The sequence below is a fragment of the Typopeltis vanoorti genome, chromosome 26 (genome assembly GCF_054136105.1).
Source record: "Typopeltis vanoorti isolate ZY-2024b chromosome 26, IOZ_Tvanoo_1.0, whole genome shotgun sequence".
NCBI classification, from domain to species: Eukaryota; Metazoa; Arthropoda; class Arachnida; order Uropygi; family Thelyphonidae; genus Typopeltis; species Typopeltis vanoorti.
The window spans coordinates 20,643,269-20,665,132 of NC_143574.1; the positions used below are offsets into that span (position 1 = coordinate 20,643,269).

The 21,864-nt window shown below is 35.8% G+C and overlaps 1 protein-coding gene across 4 annotated transcripts in view; it reads right to left on the reverse strand.

Annotated features, from left to right (window-relative positions):
• The window catches only part of Aldh-III (Aldehyde dehydrogenase type III), a 199,302-nt gene that overhangs the window by 103,991 nt on the left and 73,447 nt on the right, over positions 1-21,864 (reverse strand). For 2 of the 4 annotated variants that reach the window (XM_090415160.1, XM_090415161.1), the window contains exon 2: positions 1,182-1,269. In XM_090415160.1, the coding sequence (XP_090271286.1) occupies positions 1,182-1,193 (12 nt within the window). In that variant the 5' untranslated portion in view covers positions 1,194-1,269. Of the gene's footprint in view, positions 1-1,181; positions 1,272-14,511; positions 14,627-15,025; positions 15,205-21,864 lie in introns of those variants that run through there. The other 2 variants (XM_090415163.1, XM_090415162.1) reach the window with 2 other exon arrangements.

A 21,864-nucleotide genomic window follows, 5' to 3' on the forward strand; every position in this document is an offset into this window, starting at 1 on the left:
GGGTGGTATGTTTCATATATGTTAAGGGACAGAACAAGTTAAACATTCCAACTATTTAGGCACAATTTTGAGTAAAGAAGACAAATTAAATAGGGAAATACACAATAGAATAGCAAAAGGTAGTATGGCAGGGAGTCAACTAAATAAATTTATATGGAATAAGAGAGAAATTAGTCAAACACTAAACTTAATTATCTACGATGGTACGGTCCATTAAACAGAAGAAAGGTTAGCAAAAATAGGTCTTTTACCTATCATCTTGGTAGTCTGATGCTAAGATCCAGAGAAAGACCATAATTAAGGTAGACTAATGAAGTTAAAAGTGACTTACAAGACCCAAAATGCAGGATCTGACAATATTAATCCAGACAGAAAATGGACCAATTTGAAGGAAAATTGTCAACAGGAAGTTAGTAATGATGAAATTCTCATATAGTACCATCATAGTATCCTGTACACCTCTTGATGGTATATCAGGAATTTGTTGATGACAAACGCTAGCATGTAATGATATATACAGATGTGATGCACATGCATACAGGCGTGCACGCATGCACACACACACATATATTTTAGTTTTTAAGTTAAATGGTCATGTAATTTTTATATATATATTGATTGATTGATTGATTAATTGCAAATATATTTATATATTTGCAATTTAAAGTAGATGGATTCCTGATAATGACTTGTAATTAAGGAAAATTTTGCAGCGGGGGGGGGGGGAGTAAATAAATGTAATTTAAAATACTGGAAATAATGAATAATATTAGCATGCTTTACAGTAGTGAGGAAAACAATAAAGAATAGACTACCAATGTTACTGTTTTCAATACATCTAACAATAAAAAACAGAGAGAGAGAGAGAGAGAGAAAAAAACAGTTAAGTTTATTTTAATATCAATATTACTAGTTCTCACTTAAATTAATGATTACAGCAGAACTTGATGACTCATTAATAATAAACAACCAACTATAACAGAGGAATGCTAGTAATGTAAAATATAAATTTTAACATGGATCATTCAATGAAGATGCCTTTTGCAGGGCATCTTCATTGAACAACTTATGTTACTGGACTGAATGAAGTAATAAACATCCCATAAAATCTATTTTACAGAAGCATTCTATAGTTCTTCAATTTAATCAAATGCATAAAGTATTCTATGAAAATAACATACCTCCGAAAACATTTCTAAGGATATTCTACAAAATCTGAAGATGCTATTCAAAAAAACTTATCAACAGCTTCTTTTACTGGAATCACTCCTGGAAAGTAATAAGTAATTAGAAAGAGGCAATAAATAACAAAACAAAACAATTAATATAAAAGTTCTCCTTCATCAGAAATATTTCAAATTATTGACCAACTGAAATGATGGAGCAAAGTATTTTATCACTCACTCTTAAATCTTCAGAAAGCTTCCTCCAATCCCATATTTCAATCTGAACTGAAATATGGGATTGGAGGGGAGAGGGGTTTAAATCTAAAAAGAAAATGAATGAATAATATAGTTGGCAGAAAGGACATCATTTCTGATAATGTTTGTTGACAAGTTTTGCAGAGTTTTTGCTTTGATACCATATTAGGTATTTTACCATATCAAAACCCTGTAAACACAAATGTTCAGTAAAAATACAGAATTAGTTAATGCTAATTAAATAGAGAAATTCTGCACAAAAGCAATTAAATAGAAGGCATCTGTATTTTTACAAAAAAAAGTATTCATGTAATCAGAGCTTTTTTCCTAGAAAAAAAGGTGCCGGAACTCACATTTTGTTAAGCTTTTTATTAAAGAAAATGATATTCAAATCTTAATTTAAATGAAATATAAAGCAGCTGTTGCTGTCACAGAGTCGCATAAATGAATTAAATATAATTTATCTTCAGTATTTTTTATTTTAGACATGATCAAATGTAAAATTAAACAAACAAATTAAAATATACAACCAAAGACCAAATATAAAAGTAAATTTGTAAAAATATTATATAATTTAAGAGAAGTTCATAGTGTTTTCCAAAGTTTTGTCCAGTTTTCGTCGAACAAGTCATCTCGACTCTTTTCTTTGCTCTTAATATCTAAGGCCGAATGTCGTCCTCTAAGTAACCACAGATCAACATACTTTGAAGATTGAAAAGTCTTAAAGGTGGTGCAACGAGTTTGATGAATAAAAGTGCCGAAACTGTTTTAGTCTTCAATGAAGCTCTTGTTGGGGGTGATAATTAAATTCATCTGCGAAAATCCATGTTCACATTCACTTGATGAAATGGGAATGGTATTCAGAGCATGTACCAAATGCAACAGTTTTTCTGAGTATGTCTTATCAAGAATGTATTCACGGAATCCACGAATCATTTCTTTTTCATTTAGTTGCAGTCTGATTGACAAATTTCTAATTTCCACCTCTCCAAATGTTAGCTGAGCATCAATATCTTCAGGCCAATGTTTTTGGTCAAACATGCGAGCCCAAAGTGCTAGCTCAACATCTTCACTATCAAGCAACCTTTTTTCAATTGACTCTTTCAATTTGGTATAAAATGTTTTTGGGTCAATAGGAGGATTATTTTTTGGAGCTTTTTTTTTTGTGAAGTAAAACTCCACAAAAGCACAGATCACATACAACAGCTGCAGCACATCTATATAGGATCCAAAATTCTGTCTTGCAGGTCCAAACTTAATTCAGACAATTCTTGGAGAGCGGCACACATCAATCCTAGATCCAATAAAAAGTCTGTAGATGTTATTTTTCTTCTTAAGCCATAATAAGTACATTTATCATTTTTATCTCTCCTAGGATCATGCATCGCATCTTCAAAATGATGCACTAGAGATTGAAAATTATTCCACACAGCCAAAACTGAATGGAAACTAGATGACACCCATTGAGTACTTAAAATTCTTCCAATTTTCAGCAGCTCAACCTCTAGTGATTCTGCACATAAATGCAACTCTCTACTGTTTTTTGGCAAAGCATGGTATAGGACATAAAGTTTATCAATAAGTGATATGAATCTATTGATTCCTGAAATTTTCTTTACAGCATCCCATACTGATAATTCTCGTCTGTGATTAGCACAATGCCAAACTATAATAGAAGGAAATTTTTCTGATAGCAATTTTTTCACTCCACTTTTACACCCTAACATTACAGTAGCACCATCACATGCTAGAGAAACTAAATATTTTTAAAAATAATCTTCTGTCATTCCATAATAGTTAAGACATTGGAGTAAGGAATCAAATACACTTTTTGCCATTATGTTTTCAAGTTCGATCAAGTCCAAAAATAAATTTATCGGTGAATTAATTCCAACATCTTCGATACAGCATTGAATATACACTATGAGAGTGGGTTTATTGCTTATTGTTGTTGATTCTTCAATTATCAATGAAATTATATTTTTTGATTGAACGATTTCTTTAAACACATTTTTTCTGATTTCTTCACTTACATGATTCACAATATTAATACATGCATATGTTGAATGAAGAATATGACCCATTTCAATTCCAATCAGTGCTTGCAGATATATTTCACTTTCAAAATTATGGAATGATTGGTTTCCTTTGCTACTTTATAAGCAGTTCGAAAAATTTTTGTGCTTATTTCTTTTTCACGAGATAATGATTTTACAAAACCTTTTCAAGGGTCTTTTTTTTAGGCTTCAGAAACAATTTTTTTAACGCTGTTTTGTGTGCAGCAGATTCTCTGTGATCGAACTTTTTCTTTCGAAGTGAACTCATCTGTAGCTTCCTATCTTTGCCAGAATATGTAATCTCATTGTTGGTCCATTCTTTGGAAATTTTCATTCCCATCTTTGTTTCAATTCCAAGAGTTCTAACTTTTCTGCAAGGCATTCATTCATTCATTTTTCAAGCAAAAATCATTTTTTTGTCCACAATTCAGCCAGTCATTTTCAGTTTGGTCTTGCTCCTCGAGATTAGCTTGAGACAATTCGAAAACATCAAGAGGCACCATTCTTTCCATATTTTTGACATCGTGTCTGTTATTATTCTGGGCGTTTTATTAATGGGACCGGTGGTTGAGAAGTAATTAGAAATCTTTTTCATTTTCAAACCTGGGGACAGACTTTTACACTAAAAAGTAAAAAAAAAATGCTAAAAGGATATGTAAATCATCATCAAATTCCTGCCATGTACCCTCAAGGGGTGTACAGGATATGATAGTACTACATGAAAAATTTACATCATTACTAACTTCCTATCTACAATTTTCCTCCAGATCAGTCTCTTACTTGTTAAGACTCCGATATTATCAGATCTTATATTTCTGTCGCCTATGGTACTTTATACCATATCAATCCACCTATATCTTGGTCTTCCTCTGGGTCGTTTTCCTGCCAACCTAGCAGAAAATACTTGTTTTGCCAATCTTTCCTCGCCCATTCTGTTTAAATGACCATACCACCTGAGATTAGCTCTGCTAACGCATTCCTGGATGCCAATAATGTCAAGTTCTTTCCTAATATCCTCGTTTTTAATATGATATTGCCATTGATGCCATCTATTCATGCCTCTAATCTTTCTCAGGACTCTCATATCTGTGGTCTCTAGTCTTTGGTCAAGTGTTTTACTTCTGACCCAGATCTCAGATCCGTAAGTTAAAACTGGTTTGAACACTGTCTTGTATACAGGACAGTGTTCAAACTGGTGATGATAGCAGGGGAATTATGTCCCCCTTGTATATAGACATGCAAGAGGGAAATAGTGGCAATGGTTATGAGGAAGACATATTTAGTTGGATGTTGCTATAGGCCTGGGAATGTAGAGTGTCGTGATGAAGAAATGTATAAACAACTTGGATTAGTGAACAAACAAAAAGTAATTATTATGGGAGATTTTAATTATAGCATTATAGATTGGAATGAAGAGATAGCATTTGGGAATAAGGAAAATTAATTTCTCAAGTTCTTGAGAGATAACTATCTCAGGCAGGACGGAAAAGAGGGCATGTGAAGATCGAGAGTTTTAGAACTGATCATTTCATCAGAGGATGTAATTGTGAGTGGGTTACACACTTTCCTCTAGTTGGTGAGTGATAATGAAGTGATCACCTGGGTTGTGGTTAGCCATATACAGAATTCTGTGAGGAAAGGATATATGTGGAATTATAAGACTGGTGATTATGACAAGCTTAGAGTTAAACAAACCTTGGAGTTATGGAATGGAAAGAGGAATTGAGCAGTAAGGAAATAAATGCTGCTTGGGAACTGATGAAGAAATACATAACAGTCAATGTGTGAATGTATTCCAAAGGCCAAAAGGCTGAATGTGTAAAATGGATGAATGAGGGGCTTAAGCATGAAATCTGGAAGAAGAAGGTATTTTGGAGACAGCACAAGATGAATAATGTTAATAATCAGTTACATGAAGAGTATAAAAAACAAGATAGAAGAGAGACTCAGTAAAAGTGCAGTATGAGCAGAAATTGGCAAATCGAGTAAAAAAAAAAAACCTAGAGTTTTTAGATATGTTTGTATATCTGGAGTTGTGGTAAGTAGAAGTTAGAATGATCATGGTAAGATGATGTTAATAAATGAAATATGTAGAATGGTAACTGCTGCAGAAGACATTGTTGAGGTATTCAGTGATCAATTTATAAGGGCGTTTCATCCTGATCACGTCTGCACAGTTAGCCTAGTGGCTTTGCACTTTGCAACCATATGCCTGGGGAAGGAGTGTCCTAGGTTCGATTCCCGTCAACGACGTGAGGAGCTCAAGGATCTTCTTCAGCCATAGCCAAATTAGCTGGTCTTGGGCGTGGACAGCAGGTTTTTTTCCACCAGTTTATCTGGTGTTTTTCATCCTGCAAGCAGGCAAACTGGTCCGAGGACACACACAGATTACGGTCAGGAATACTGACCCAGCCATAGGTCTGATTCGTCAGCCTATGCCAGTTTTCCAGAGCCCGGATAAAATTTGGGGGGACTAGATGGTACCGTGAACTCCTGTAAAAAGGGGGAAAGTTGTATCATCAGTCGGAATTTATTTATTTATCCTGATCACGATGGAATCATGAAAAACTTAAGCGTAGAGGACGTAGGAGAGGATGGCTTAATTATGAATGAGCAGGAGGTATTTGAGGAAATAATTACACTTGATGTCAATTTGAGGAAATAATTACACTTGATGTCAATAAGGTGATAGGATTTGATGACATATCACCATGCATTTTAAGGGAACTTTCCAGGGAAATGGCAGTAGCATTGACATGCCTGTTTAATAAAATCTTGCAACAGCACAGTTTCCGAGGGAGTGGAAGGAGGGTAAAATTGTTCCACTGCCAAGAGTCCGAATAATAAATCAAGTAGGAGTTAAATGGATGAATAACACTATTAAGCTTGAGCTGCAAAAAAAAGAAACAGTTGCGGAGTGAATTTAAGGAGAAAGGTGACCAGCAGGCGCAGGAACATTATAAAGCTCAGGCCAGGATGGTAACAAGAGTGGTAAGAAAAGCAAAAGCGGATTACGAAAGAAAATTGGCCATGCAGGCTAAAGAGAATCCCAAACAGTTTTTTCAATATGTTGCAAAGTAAAAGGAGAAATGTTCATGGTAGAATGATTTGAGGAAATAATTACACTTGATGTCAATAAGGTGATAGGATTTGATGACATATCACCATGCATTTTAAGGGAACTTTCCAGGGAAATGGCAGTAGCATTGACATGCCTGTTTAATAAAATCTTGCAACAGCACAGTTTCCGAGGGAGTGGAAGGAGGGTAAAATTGTTCCACTGCCAAGAGTCCGAATAATAAATTAAGTAGGGGTTAAATGGATGAATAACACTATTAAGCTTGAGCTGCAAAAAAAAGAAACAGTTGCGGAGGGAATTTAAGGAGAAAGGTGACCAGCAGGTGCAGGAACATTATAAAGCTCAGGCCAGGATGGTAACAAGAGTGGTAAGAAAAGCAAAAGCGGATTACGAAAGAAAATTGGCCATGCAGGCTAAAGAGAATCCCAAACAGTTTTTTCAATATGTTGCAAAGTAAAAGGAGAAATGTTCATGGTAGAATGATCTTAAAAAATGCTGATGGTAGGGAGGTAACCGAATCAGCAGATATAGTGGAATTACTGAGCGAGCACTTTGCAAGAGTATATCATCCAGGTGGTGACATTGCAGGAATGGAAGAACCAACAGCATATACTGGAATTGTGATGAATGAAGTAGAGGTAACTTCTATTACAGAACCTCAATGTCAATACATCTGTGGGATTGGATGGTATACCAGCTCGTGTCATACGTGAAGCGGCTAAAGAATTGTCAGTGCCCTTGACCATTTTGTTTAATCTGAGCCTCGGGTCTGGGTCAGTCCCAAGGGGATGGAAAGAGGGAAAAATAGTTCCGCTGCATAAAGGTGGTTCCAAGGCTGCTGTGGAAAATTACCGGCCAATCAGCATAACAGGAATCGTTATCAAGGTCTTGGAGAAAATAGTCAAGAGGAAAATACAAGATTGGATAGAAGAAAATGGGATACTGTATCGGGGACAGCATGGTTTTGTGAAGGGTAGGTCATGCCTCAGTAACTTGCTCACGTATTATAACACAGTAACGGCTGAACTGGATAAGGGTAATGGGTTTGCAGTGATTCTACTGGACCTTGCTAAGGCCTTTGACAGAATACCACATGGAATTCTAATCAGTAAATTGCAGCATATGGGGATGGATATAGGGTTGGTGAGATGGATAGGAGGGTGGTTGACGGAGAGATATCAGAGAGTGGTTTATTCAGGAGTAGAGTCCACAAGACGGCCTGTGACTAGTGGTGTGCCACAAGGATCTGTTCTTGGACTACTGCTGTTTAATTTGTTCATTAATGATATAGGAAAGGATCTGAGAGGAACAGTTCATTTGTTTGCGGATGATGCAAAGTTGGGTAGGGCAATAGTCAATGCAGATGACGTCAAAATTTTGCAAGATGATTTGGATAGATTGGAGGTCTGGGCTAAGGAGAATGGATGTCAATTTAATGTGGCAAAATGTAAGATTATACATTTTGGGGTGAAAAGATTAGCAGCAGTTTTCAACATTTGTGGAACTGTACTCCAGGAAATTGATGAGGCACGAGATTTAGGAGTGTTAGTGGATAAGCAGTTGAAGTTTAGGGGGCACATCGCAAAAGTGGCCAAATCAGCTCATCAAATCACTTGGTTGCTAATCTGGGCACAGTAGTCGACAAGCAGAGACAAGCAGGTTATTATTCCTCTGTATCGAGCCTTGATAAGACCCCATCTCGACTACTGTGCCCAGATTTGGTCACCTAGGTTTCATCTTGATGGGGAAGAGGTGGAGAGGATCCAGAGGTGAGTGACCAAGATCATAGCAGGTCTGTGGAATGAACCTTATGAGAACAGGTTGAGGATTTGTGGGTTGCAAAAACTGGTTGATAGGTGGAGGAGGGGAGATGTGATTGAGACATTCAAATTACTGAAGGGTTTCTATAAAGTTAATTCAGAAGATATTTTTGAGAACAGGGCTGGTTGTGGGAGGACTAGGGAACATCCATGGAAACTGGGCAAAAGTGTGGTTAGTAAAGGTGTTAGAGCTGGGTTCTTTACCTTTAGAGTGGTGAATGAGTGGAATGTGCTCCCTGAGTCTGTGGTAGATGCTGTGACAGTGAATGAGTTTAAGGCAAGGTATGATAGATACTGTATGAATGTCGAATAGTTGTGATGAATATGATTTGGGGATGGATATAGGGTTGGTGAGATGGATAGGAGGGTGGTTGACAGAGAGATATCAGAGAGTGGCCTCCCTCGATGAATCTAATGACTCCCTGGAGTTGCCCATAATAATAGTAATAATAATAAAGGTGGTGACAAGGCTATAGCTTCAAATTATAGGCTAGTCAGTATATCTAGAGTTGTGAATCTAATGGAGAGATGCCGGAGACAGAAATGGGTTGATAACAACAGTATTCTCTGTGGTTATCAGCATGGATTTATTAAGGGGAGATCATGTTTTACTAACTTATGTACCATAACAAGGTGATAAATACCTTGGGGAGATGCATATACTTGGATTTTACAAAAGCTTTTGATAGACTGCCACATGAGAAGCTGTTAAATGAATTGAAACAGATGGGAATGGATAACAGACTTTTGAATTGGATCAGTGACTGGCTGTCAGATAGGTATCAGAAAGTTGTATCAGAATGTTGGAGCGCAGTATCCCGAAAGAGGAAGGTCACTAGTGGCATACTACATGGGGACAGTTGTTGGAAGTTTTTCCACTTGGTTATAAATAAATTAAAGATACCATGAAATTATATACTTGGTTTAATCCTTTATCCAAGTGAAGCAAACAAACTTTGCACCTGAAGTATTTTCAGGACTGGGGCAACTTGTATATAGAGTCTAATGACTTCACATCACTTGCCTTAGTATCCCATAATGCAAAGCATATATCCTTATGAACATGTATAATGCTATGCATTATTGGAAGGATCACTACCCAGACCGGTTTCAACCTTTATCGAGGTCGGAGCCAGTTGAATCAGTGATGTGAAGTCATTAGCCTCTAAGTTGCCTAACTTCACCTCTGGGTCTGCTTCCACTGCTCCCTCAATAGGTCAAAACCGGTCTGGATAGTAATCCTCCCCAAAATGCATAGCATTATACATGTCCATAAGGATATGTGGTTTATGTGTATTATGGGATACTTAGGCAAGTGATGTGAAGTCATTAGCCTCTATACATGAGTTGCCCAAGTCCAAATACTTCAGGCGAAAACTTTGTTTGCTTAGAATTGGATAAAAGATTAAACCAGGTATATAATTTCATATCTTTAATTTGGAGGGGTCAGTTTTGGGACCACTGTTGTTCAATTTTATGTTAATGATATTAGGATAGGTTTGACTAGTGATGTGCAGATGATGAAAAATTGAGGAGAGAAATGCAGAGTCAAGTAGATGTCAGGAGGACTTGAATAGATGGCATGAATGGGCAGGTAAGTGGAACTTTCAGTTCAATGTTGCAAAGTATAAGGTTTTTGAGATGTGGTAAGTAATGATGAGGTGCAAAGTATACACTTGGTGGGGACACTTTAAAGGAAGGAGAGGAAATGAGAGATCTAGGAGTGATGGTGGACAAGGACCTGAAATTCAGGGGTCACATTGCACAAGTTGTGAAGAGATCATATTGGATAATGGCAATGATGCAGAGAATCCTGACATGCAGAAATAAAAAGATTATGATGCTTGATCAGACTTCATATGGATTACTGGACACAGATTTGGTCGCTGGGTTTCATGGTGAAGAGTATATGTTGGAAAGGTCCAGAGAAGATTCATAACAGTAGTCGGTGGTCTTTGGAATGTGGAGTACAAGAACAGATTGAGAGGATAAGTTGCAAAGCCTCACGAATAGGAGGAAGGGGGGGGGGAGATATGGTTGAGACATTAGCTCACAGATTGTTATCAGGTTGACAAGGAAGAGATTTTTCATATAATTGGAGGGGGGTAGAACAAGAGGCCATCACTGGAACCTGTATAAGGAGGGTGTGAGCAGAACTGTGAGGAACAGGTTCTTTGCATGGAGAGTGGAATGCATTACTTGAGTGTTTTGTGAATGTAGACACATTGACTAAATTTAAAGCATGGTTGGATGACACTGTGTACAATAGTGTGTACCTCCCACGATGAGTCTCTGACTCCATGGAGGTCAGATGTTAATAATAATAAAACTTGAATGTTTGAGTTACATAAAAAGAAAATGTTATGAAATATTATGAGTAGTTATATGAGCAGTGCAAAGAACAGGCCAAGCAAGAATGAAAATGGTAGAAAGTGTCAAATGTACTGGAAATAGCTGAGTTATTAAATCGCTCACTCACTTTGGAAAGGTATATGTTCTTGAGAGATCCATTAGTTCTCTGAAAATGAGATGGAACTAAATCAACAGACAAAAAGCAGTGGAAGTTTATGTATTAAAATATTGCAAGAGCTTGATGTAAACATAGTAGTTAGTTTGGATAAGATATAGCATGTATGCTAAAGGAATGTGATGGACAATTAGCTATGCCCTTAGCCTGGTTTGCTTAATTTGAGTTACAACACAAACACAGTTCTCAACAAGTGGAAGGGCAGGTTAATTCCATTATAACGAAGTGGAGCTAGGATTGATGCAGTCCAATACAGATCAATCTGTATCAAAGATAGGAAGATAACACTTTAGTCTTTCATAGTGGGCAGCATGGGTTTGTGAAAAGTAAGTATTGTTTGACTACCAATCCACTTATGTTTCAGAGTAGAGCGACTGTAGAGATGGATAAAGAGAATATATGATATATCATGATAATTTTAGATTTCAGAAAGGCATATGACAGGATTCCACACAAAACGTTATTATACAAACACAAAAGGGATTGGTATGACAAAATAGGCTTGACATTTATTGGTGGTTATCTTCTGAGAGTATCAGTGATGCATGAAGGAGCTGAACCCAAAAGAATGAGGGAGACTAATGAGATACCACAGGGCTCTGTCCTTGGACCACTCCTGTTTAACTTGCATATTAATGACAACACAGATAGTCTGGAAGAAAACATTCAATTATATGTATAATTATAGAATAACACGTATGCCACAGTAAATAACTTTTTATTATGTAAATATTTCATCTTATGTATCATAAGACATCACCAGTACAACTAATGAACGACAATAGGAATTGAATTCAACTGTAACTACTATGTAACATAGTAACTATGTAGTTACTGTATAGTAACATAATAGTAATAGTATATAATATAGTATATAATAATAGTAACATAATATAATACTATATAGTAATATAATTATAGAATAACACGTATGCCACAGTAAATAACTTTTTATTAAATATTTCATCTTATGTATCATAAGACATCACCAGTACAACTAATGAACGACAATAGGAATTGAATTCAACTGTAACTACTATGTAACATAGTAACTATGTAGTTACTATATAGTAACATCGGGTTTTTCATCCCGCATAAAGACAAATCAGCATTTCAGAACACAAGCAATTTACAGACAAAAAATTACTAACTGTGGTGGTAGTGGGCAGTAGATGGCGCTGATGTTGATGATTGGTGGTAGAGGTTCAGTGTAGTGGTGGAGACGAAGAGTTGTACAATAGGCATCCTCCCGCGATGAGTCTTCGGACTCCTTGGAGGTGTCACGAATAATAATAATAATAGATCCACATATGAACACACATGACTATATACGTAGAGGGATTCCAATTTAAACACGTGCAATAAGTTTTTTGAATTTAATTCCTATTGTTGTTCGTTAGTTGTACTGATGATGTCTTATGATACATAAGATGAAATATTTACAATAAAAAAGTTAATTACTGTGGCATATGTGTTATTCTATAGCTATGGATACCCCACAGGTTTCACTATATATATATATATATTATTATTATTATTATTATTATTATTATGACACTTCCAGGGAATCCAAAGACTCATCGAGGGAGAGTGTGCCAACAGTATTGAATGATTAACACCTTCCAACTACTAACCATGCTCAAACTTGCTTAACTTTTAGCATGAACCATTAGTAGCAGAGGCTCTACTAATCGACCAACCTTTGCTGGCCATATATTTGCTTAACTTTTTGCGTGAGCCATTAGTAGCAGAGGCTACCAATCGATCAAACTTTGCTGGCCATATATAAAATCAATTATATGTAGATAAGAGATTCAAGATGAAGAACACATAAGAGACATATCTGACATGAAATGCTTGCACCCTGACTCAAACAGATCAATTCTATGGAGCAAATGTTAATGAATATCAGTTTAATATTGCTAAATGCAAGGTTATGCATGCTGGTCTGAAATATTATGTTAATAATATTTAATGGAAATTTGCTGCGAGTGCATTATTTCAATATGGTCAATCCATTTCTTTTGGTATTCATATATTTTGTCCAATACCAAGTCTATTTTTAGTTTTCTTTACGTGTTTCTGTACCTCTTTTTTTTTTTTTTTTGTCCCAGACAATATAGTCTGCTGTCCTTCACAGGAATTTCATTTCCCCAGTTTCTATTCTTTTTTCTTCTGCAGTTTTTATAGTCCATAATTCACTTCCATACAGGAGAGAACTATTACTGATTATTCCTGTTATCTTCAGAAAGTTTGAAATTTTGATAGTCAATGTCAGCTTCTTTTGTATATGATGCAGTTAATTTGTTCTAAAATTTTATTTTCAATCATGATTTTACTTCTGACTGGAGATGGCCCTTTAAAAGACATGATTTTGTTTTGTCTGTTGATATGTACACTTGCGTTTTAAGGCGTATACTAATCCATGATCCAGTTTAAATGCTGGTTTTATATTTTTCTTTCATTTCTTTACTATTTTATCTATATTGATATTAAATACATGGTGATACTGGACATTCTTGAAGGATCCCCTCTACTTACTGATTTCCATTCTGGAACTTTTCCATTGATTCTTAAAGCTATTTGGTTGTTCTGATAAATGTTAGTTATTGCAGCAAACAGCTGATTTGGAATGTTTAGATTCTTGAGTATGGCCCACAGTTTGTTCCTTAAGACTCTATCAAAGGCTTTCTGGTAGTCTACAAATGTTTTGTGTTTCTATGCTGTATTTCTAATGTTTTTCCATTAATATTTTTAATGTAAAAGCTGATCAATACACAGTTGACCTTTTCAGAAGCCATTTTGTTCTTGACAAAGTTTATCTTCTAAAACTTTGACTATAGACAGTTATAAAGAGTACAATTTACAACAGGATTTTTGTAATAATGAAACTGTTATCACTGCATCTTAACTGTAATCCATTTTTGGCCAATTTTATTGTACACTAATGTCATTTTGTAATATGCGGTTTTTTTTTTTTTTTTTTTTTTTTTTTTTTTTTTTTTAATCACTTAGAATCATCATGTTCCTTCTCATGTATTAAGTTCAATGGCCTGACAGGACCAGATGACTTCATAAAAACAACCTAAGTAACAATATGATGAGGTTAATCTTGTCTTCTATCTGCTAATTACGTGCATTCTCATTTAAAAGAACATTTCAACTAAAATGTTCCTTTAAAGGTTTATCAAGTCATACTCGTAATCAGATCGTTCCAACCAAAGGAAAACGTCGTTACCAACTGTGATACGGAGACTACTCACTTTGACTTATTTAATTCAATTCTGCCACTAAAAACGGTCCGAGTTAAAGCAAAACTGAAATAACCAAGTTTAGTAAATGTTGCAACTATATCAAACTGCAATGAAACCCTTCAAGCCAGTGGGTTTTATATATAAGTGTTTGGTTGGACAAAATTAATCAAACAGTATGCACTTGAACACCACACAGATGCAGTTACGATATATATTAACATAGATCTAAACATGCTGCCCATTCGCGATGAGCATAAAACACCAGACTTCTAAGGATGAGTCTTCGAACTCCTTGGAGGTGTCACGAATAATAATCTTAAATAATAATAATAAAACGGAAGTAATTTCATTACCGATGAGTGGGGAGAAAGTATCATTTAATATCTCAAGGTCAAGGAATTCTTTTCGGGAGGATAATAGTAGTACTTGTCTGTATATAGCACAAAAACAAACCCTGAGCGAAAAGTAAGAAACACAGAACAGATAAATGTGCTGTGACTGAAGAACTGGGGATAAAGGCAAAAATCTGCGATAGAATTATTCTACAAACATCCGCTTTTATGGCGAGCAGTCCTTTATCGACTGATAAGGGACTGCCCGCCACTGAATGTGTGTGTGAATAATTGAATTAATTCAGAGAACTAAGTAAATATAATTAAACTAATTGTTTATATGTTATTTGAAGAAACAATATTTCAAACAATTTTAGTCTGACCGCTCCAAAAATACTCAAATTAAATTTTCTAACTTGAACAAAAAAAAAAAAAAAAAAAAACCGAATAAGCACGACAAATGATTTTAGTCATTTGAATTTAATAATCACTAAGCTGAGATTAATATTAAATTCAGATAAAATACTGCCATACCTTTTTTTTTTAGGCAATAGGCTCCTCTGTTGCGGCTAACCAACTTAAAACGGACTATGTAACGAGTAACATTTCAATTGTTTTCAACATAAACACCAAGCAAGGTTTTACCACATTTAAAGCCCACATATAAAAGACCAGTTCAAGTACCCTAAACAATCCTTGAATTCAGACAACCACGACAACAAATTACACGAAACACACATGACACACACACACACTGCTTTACCTGCCCTCTGGTGCCTACATTTAGCAGCAGTTTTTTTTTTTCCTTTCATATCAAGGTCATTGATACAACGATAAATGATATTTTCCGATTTTTTCACAGTTTAATATTAAATTTTAATATTTTAAAAAGGAAAAAACCTTTTTTTAAAAAACTTAAAATGGAAGTTTCTTGCTTAAAAGAGTGTATCTTACTGCCCATAATGTTTGCAAAGAACTTCAATAGTTGTGCAAACTCGAACCCTATATAAATTTATGCAGCACGTAAGGAATTTTAATGTTAAATGAAACAAGGCTATTTAACTTTTCTAATCTAGTTGCTATTGTGTGTGTGTGTGTGTGTGTGTGTGTGTGTGTGTGTGTGTGTGTGTGTGTGTGTGTGTGTGTGTTTCATTTCTAATTTATTTGTGTTGTAAGAAAAGTAATATCGAGTCATCTCAATTTTGGCTTAAATCTTCCAGCATGCAGTTAAAAAATTGGCAAAACATTTCGAAAATATAAAATAATTCTGCTCTGACTGGGCGAAATTTTATGAATTCTTGCATTTATGTGCCTATATGAATTTAGGCACATAAGTGGGGGAAAAAATAATAATAAAAACTGAACATCAAGTGTCGGTGGAGGGGAGATTTCTTGAAAGCATTAAAAAATATTTTCCACGGCTAAAATTCACAATTTTGACTATGAAAAGCGTTAATGCAAATTGGTAATAATAATAAAAAAAAAAAAGATATTTAAAAACGTACTCTTTTTCGTCTGTTACGAATATTTTAATTCAACGCAGTTGTGTTTTTGTAACAGATAATTAGGTAATAATAATTAATTAAGGGGTAAATAAAAAAAAAACAAATAATTAGATTGGTATTTTTTTTAATTATAAGACAGTAAAATTTTTAACAAGTACCGTATTTGAAATTCCGGCAGTTTTTGTTTTTTGCTGTAGTGGCAGATATATCTGGCGTAGTCTTGTCTCTTATGCACTTTTCAAAAAATGTATTTATCTTTTTAATAGTATATATATATATTTATTCACTTATTTATGCGCAAACTATATATATATATATATATATATATATATATATATATAAATTATTAATCATGTTAGGCCGGAATGACTTTTCAACAGTGGAAGGTAAATATTCTTCATTTTGTTTTATTTTAATTTTATCAATAAAGATTTCCATCTCAGCTCTAACTTCAAATTTCACTGCGTCTTTTCTTTCAGATAAGCAAAAGCGGGGGGGGGGGGATCATAATATGGTTGGCATTTATGAATTGAAAAATATGATTTAAGATCTATAAAAACAATCTGTTACTCTTTCCGATTTTCACTTGTTGGCTCTTACACTTAAAGAAAATAAAAAAGACAAACATTTTGATAATAGAAATAAATAATACTCTATATTTCTGCAACAATTGCTTGTTTTATGAATGTTACATGAAAGCATTTAATTTTTTTTTTAAATCGGATATTCAAATACGGAACATATTGACATTCAGTTAATAGCATGTCTAGAGATGCGGAGACAATTTTCGTTAAAACGAGAGGAATAGGAATCCTAATTTAGGTTCCTTGTTAAATTTTTTTTTTTCACATTCATCTTAAATCTGGCCTTATTACTGACAAACAGATTTACAGCTATCCATAACCATATGCTAACAACTACAGTAAATAAAACGTTTACAACCACATAATACCCAAACTTGCTCAATTGCTGAAGTAATGAACGAAGCCTATATGGATACGAAGTTAACTTTGCATATTTCGAAATCATTTGCCTATATTTTCTCCTTTTTGTTCTCTTACGATGGATCTTGTAAAATTTCGTTCTCCCAGAGCATGAATATTACCATTAGAGATATCATTTTGAAACGTTCTTCTCATTTCTTCGGCCGTTAGTCTAATTTTAACTAAGTGAGATCGCAAGAAACTTTCATAACTATCCAAGTAGAAAATTTTATCAAAATTCATCCAGTCGACTATACTGTAAATGACAATTAATTATATTATTGTTTCAATTCTTTAACCAAGCATATGCAAACCAAAGTTTGATAGACTAGTCGTGAAGTATATTCAAGACTAGGCAACAAGTCTATATACAAGTCTATCTACTTATACATAACTTCACATCAATTTCCTCACAATACTATCAAAGCAAGCTTCCTTTCTAACGTATGTATTGCTACAAATTATGGGAAGGGTCATTATCCAGACCAGCATTGACCTTCATTGATGTATGTTAAAGCTCGGAGATACCTCTCCCAAAAATTCTGAATGATCTACAAGATCACTCTAAATGATCTGAATCACTCCATGACAGAAAACTCAGCTGTGGCTCCACCCATTGAAAGGCAAAAACCAGCCATCGAGCAGAACCTCTCTCCTTGGAAGCAAGCGAACCCATAGAAGAACATTATAAATGTCCTCAGTGGGAGCCAGACCCAGGAAGATGCCAAGATTAACTTAGCTGCTCTGGCAAGATAGATTGATCGGATCTGTGGTCCAAAATGAGCGAGCCGAAGAAACTACTCGTTTGAGCCTTTGGCTCATTTTGGGCTTCGGTTTTAAAAACTTATCTGTTCAATATGGTTTTGGGACGTTTGTGTTTTGTAGATCACGCTCACTGTACTCTACTGCTTGGCGGATTAGTGGGTTAGGGTAGATAGCAAGCATTTGCAAAGACTTTTTCAGCCTTTTCGAGTAGGAAATTTTGATCTCAAGGATATCGGCTTCTCGGTGAAGCCATGTTTCTTACGACCCATGGTGCGTTAAACGCTATTCGTAAATACTTGTTTTGGATTCTCTATAGTTTGCAACGCTTGAATCTGCTGTATGACTCAACGCAGGTGAGCTCAGGACTGTCCTGATCAGCATATAGCAGCATTTTGAGTTCTATGTTTTAGCGGCTACGACGATTCGGTAACGGGTATAACTTGGGCTGACCATACGTACCGTTTTGAACGGGACAATACCGTTTTTCTTTCATATTTCCCTGACGTACCGTCGTTATAATAAAATGTCAGTTTTGTCCCGTTTTTAATAAAAACAATAAATATATATTAATATTGGTCAATCATAAATTATTTATTCATAATCTATAATCGTTTGTGGATCAGTTGACCCTCATAAAATCTATAATTGTAAGGCAGACGGATACATGGAATAAAGAAAACCTTCCTGTATCTGATAGATGGGTACAGATTTTTTTTCTGAAATGAGCGAAAACCGCCTAGACTTTCGTAATATTGTAGAGTTTATTCTTTGTCTTCCTGGAAGTACAGCACCTGTTGAGAGAATATTTTCTGTTATGAACAGTATGTGGTCAAAGTAGAAATCTAGATTAAGTGTTGAGACAATGAGGGCTATGTTAGTTGTCAGACAAAAGTATGTGATGGAGTGTGAGAAGTTTTATGATAAGGTGTTGAAAAACAGAAATTTGCTGCGTAAGATCACTTCATCGGAGAAATAATCGTGGTGAGATACAGTTCCCCTTTACGTCTACCTAAAGTTTTGTACAGGTTCTGTCACTTAAGAATAATGGTAAGCTCAATATGTTTATGTAATAAAACTTTTTTAAACCGTGTTACTTTTTCATGAATACATAATATTACATAATCCCCATCCCGTTTTTGTCTCAAGGAAATATGGTCAGCCTAGTATAACTGCCCCCCACTGCCTTTTTGCTTTTGAGCAGTGTGACATGAACGATATGAGTTGTAAAAGTATTTGGGTAGAAGAGGAAATATTCCTAGGTATTTTCGCTACTGATTAATTAGGGTGACCTGCAGGCACACGAACGGTATAAAGCCCAGACCAGAAAGATAACGAGTGTGGTAAGAAAAGCAAAAGCGGATTATGAAAGGATAATAGCTATGCAAGCTAAAGAGAATCCCAAACAGTTCTTTAAACAACATGCTGCAAGCAAAAAAAACTGTACACGGCAGAATGATTTTAAGGAATGCCGATGGTAAGGAGGTCACTGAATCAGTCGATATAGTGTAATTACGGAGTGAGCACTTTGCAAGAGTATATCATCCAGGTGGTGACATTGAAAGAATGAAGGAACCATTAGTTTATACGGGAATTGTGATGAATGAAGTGAAGGTGAACAGTCTATTACAGAACCTTAATGTGAATACATCTGTGGGATTGGATGGTATACCGGCACGGGTCTTACATGAAGCGGCTAAAGAATTATCAGTGCCCTTGACCATGTTGTTTAATCTGAGTCTCGGGTCTGGTTTAGTCCCGAAGGTGTGGAAAGAGGAGGAAATAGTTCCACTGCATACAGGAGGATCCAAGACTACTGTTGCAAATTACCGAACGATCAGCATATTAGGAGTCGTTGTCAAGGTCTTGGGGAAAGTAGTCAAGGGGAAAATACAGGAATGGATTGATGAAAATGATATACTGTATGGGGGACAGCATGGCGTTTTGAAGGGTAGATCGTGCCTCAGTAACTTGCTCAAGTTTTATAACACAGTGATGGTTGAACTGGATAAGGGTAATGGGTTTACAGTGATACTGCTGGACCTGGCTAAGGCCTTTGCAGGATACAACATGGAATTCTAATCCGTAAACTGCACAGGTGGGTGGTTGATGGAGAGATATCACAGAGTAATTTATTCAGGAGTAGAATCCAAAAGATGGCCTGTGACTAGTGGTGTTCTGCAGGGTTCTGTTCTTGGACGACTGCTGTTTAATTTGTTCATTAACGATATAGGGAAGGATCTAAGAGGAACGGGTCATTTGTTCGCTGATGATGCAAAGTTGGGTAGGGCAATAGTGAATGCAGATGTCAAAATCTTGCAGGCTGATTTGGATAGATCGGAGTTGTGGGCTAAGGGGAATGGATGTCAATTTAATGTGACAAAATGTAAGGTTATGCATTTTGCAGTGAAAAGATTAGCAGCGGTATACCACATTGGTGGAACTGTACTCGAGGAAATTGATGAGGCCAGGGACTTGGGAGTGTTGGTGGATAGGGAGATGAAGTTTAGGGGACACATTGCAAAAGTGGCTAAATCAGCTCATCAAATCACTTGGTTGCTGAAAAATACTTTGACGAGCAGAGACAAGCAAGTTATTGTTCCTCTGTACCGAGCTTTGATAAGACCTCATCTCGACTACTGTGCCCAGATTTGGTCACCTAGGTTTCTTCTTGATGGGGAGGAGGTGGAGAGGATCCAGAGGCGAGTGACTAAGATGATAACAGGTCTATGTAATGAACTTTATGAGAACAGGTTGAGGATTTGTGGTTTGCAGAAATTGGTTGACAGGCGAAAAAGGGGAGATATGATTGAGACATTCACATTTGCTGAAGGATTTCGATAGGATTAATTCAGAGGATATTTTTAAGATCAGGACTGGTGGTGGGAGAACTATTGGACATCTATGGAAGCTGGGAAAGAGTGTGGTTGGCAGGGGTGTTAGAGCTGGGTTGTTTACTTTTAGTGTGGTAAATGAGTGGAATAAGCTGCCAAAGGCTGTTGTGGGTGCTATGACAGTGAATGAGTTCAAGTTAAGGTATGATGCATACTGTGAGAATGTCGAATAGTTGTTTGGACATGATGTTTAGGGCCTCCCTCGATGAGTCTAATGACTCCCCGGAGTCGCCCAGAATAATAATAATAATAATAATAATAATAATAATAATAATAATAATAATGTGTGGGATGCCAAACATGACAACTTCAACCTCTGGGGGACTCCATAGACACCAAGGTTGAATCTATAACTTTGTGCTATAACTTTGTTGTAGCACAGTATATATTTTCCATATACAAGTACTAAAAAAGTGTATTAACTTATTACTAAAATACTCTGGAATAGAGAAAGATATAGAAAGTTTTTCATTGGATTATAAATTAAATTAAGCTTGCTAAGAAATTATATTCTTGTTTAATCCTTTATCCAAGTGTAAGCAAACAAAGTTTGCACATGAAGTATCTACACGACTTGTATATACACTCTTCTTCTTCTTCTTCAACCTTCTGGTTCTGTCCACTCCTGGACGAAGGTCTCCCCTATGATTTCCCAGACCACTCAGTTTTCTGCCTCTCCCATCCATCTCACTCCTGCAACTTGTTCCAGTTCATCCCTCCACCTTCTTCTCGGTCTTCCTCTTTGTCTTGCTCCATCCATTAGTCTCCACTCTGTTGTTTTCCTAGTCCATCTCCGGTCACTGCATCTGGCAATATGGCCAGCCCATCTCCACTTAGCCTGTTTAATGTATTTTACAGTATTCATGACACCTATTTGAGATCTTATACGTATTTGTCTTCCTATCTCTTAATGTTATTTTTAGCATGATAGTGCTAAAAACCGGCCTCGCCAACTCCCTATACGGGAACAAAAAAAAAAAAAAAAAAAAAAAGGCGTTAGCTGATTTTTTTTTTTTTTTCGCCCCGTGCGATGTTGTGTTGTTCTCAGCTTTTTGTTTAGGGCTTCTGTTAAAGTCCATGTTTCTCCTCCTGTTAGGACAGGAAGTATGCATTGGTCGAAAGCGTTCCTTTTTAGACTCATAGGGATGTCACTTCTGAATATGCCTCTCATTTTCCCATAAGTCCATTCAAGGTGAGTTCTTCATTCAATCTCTTTTCTTTGGCAATCCT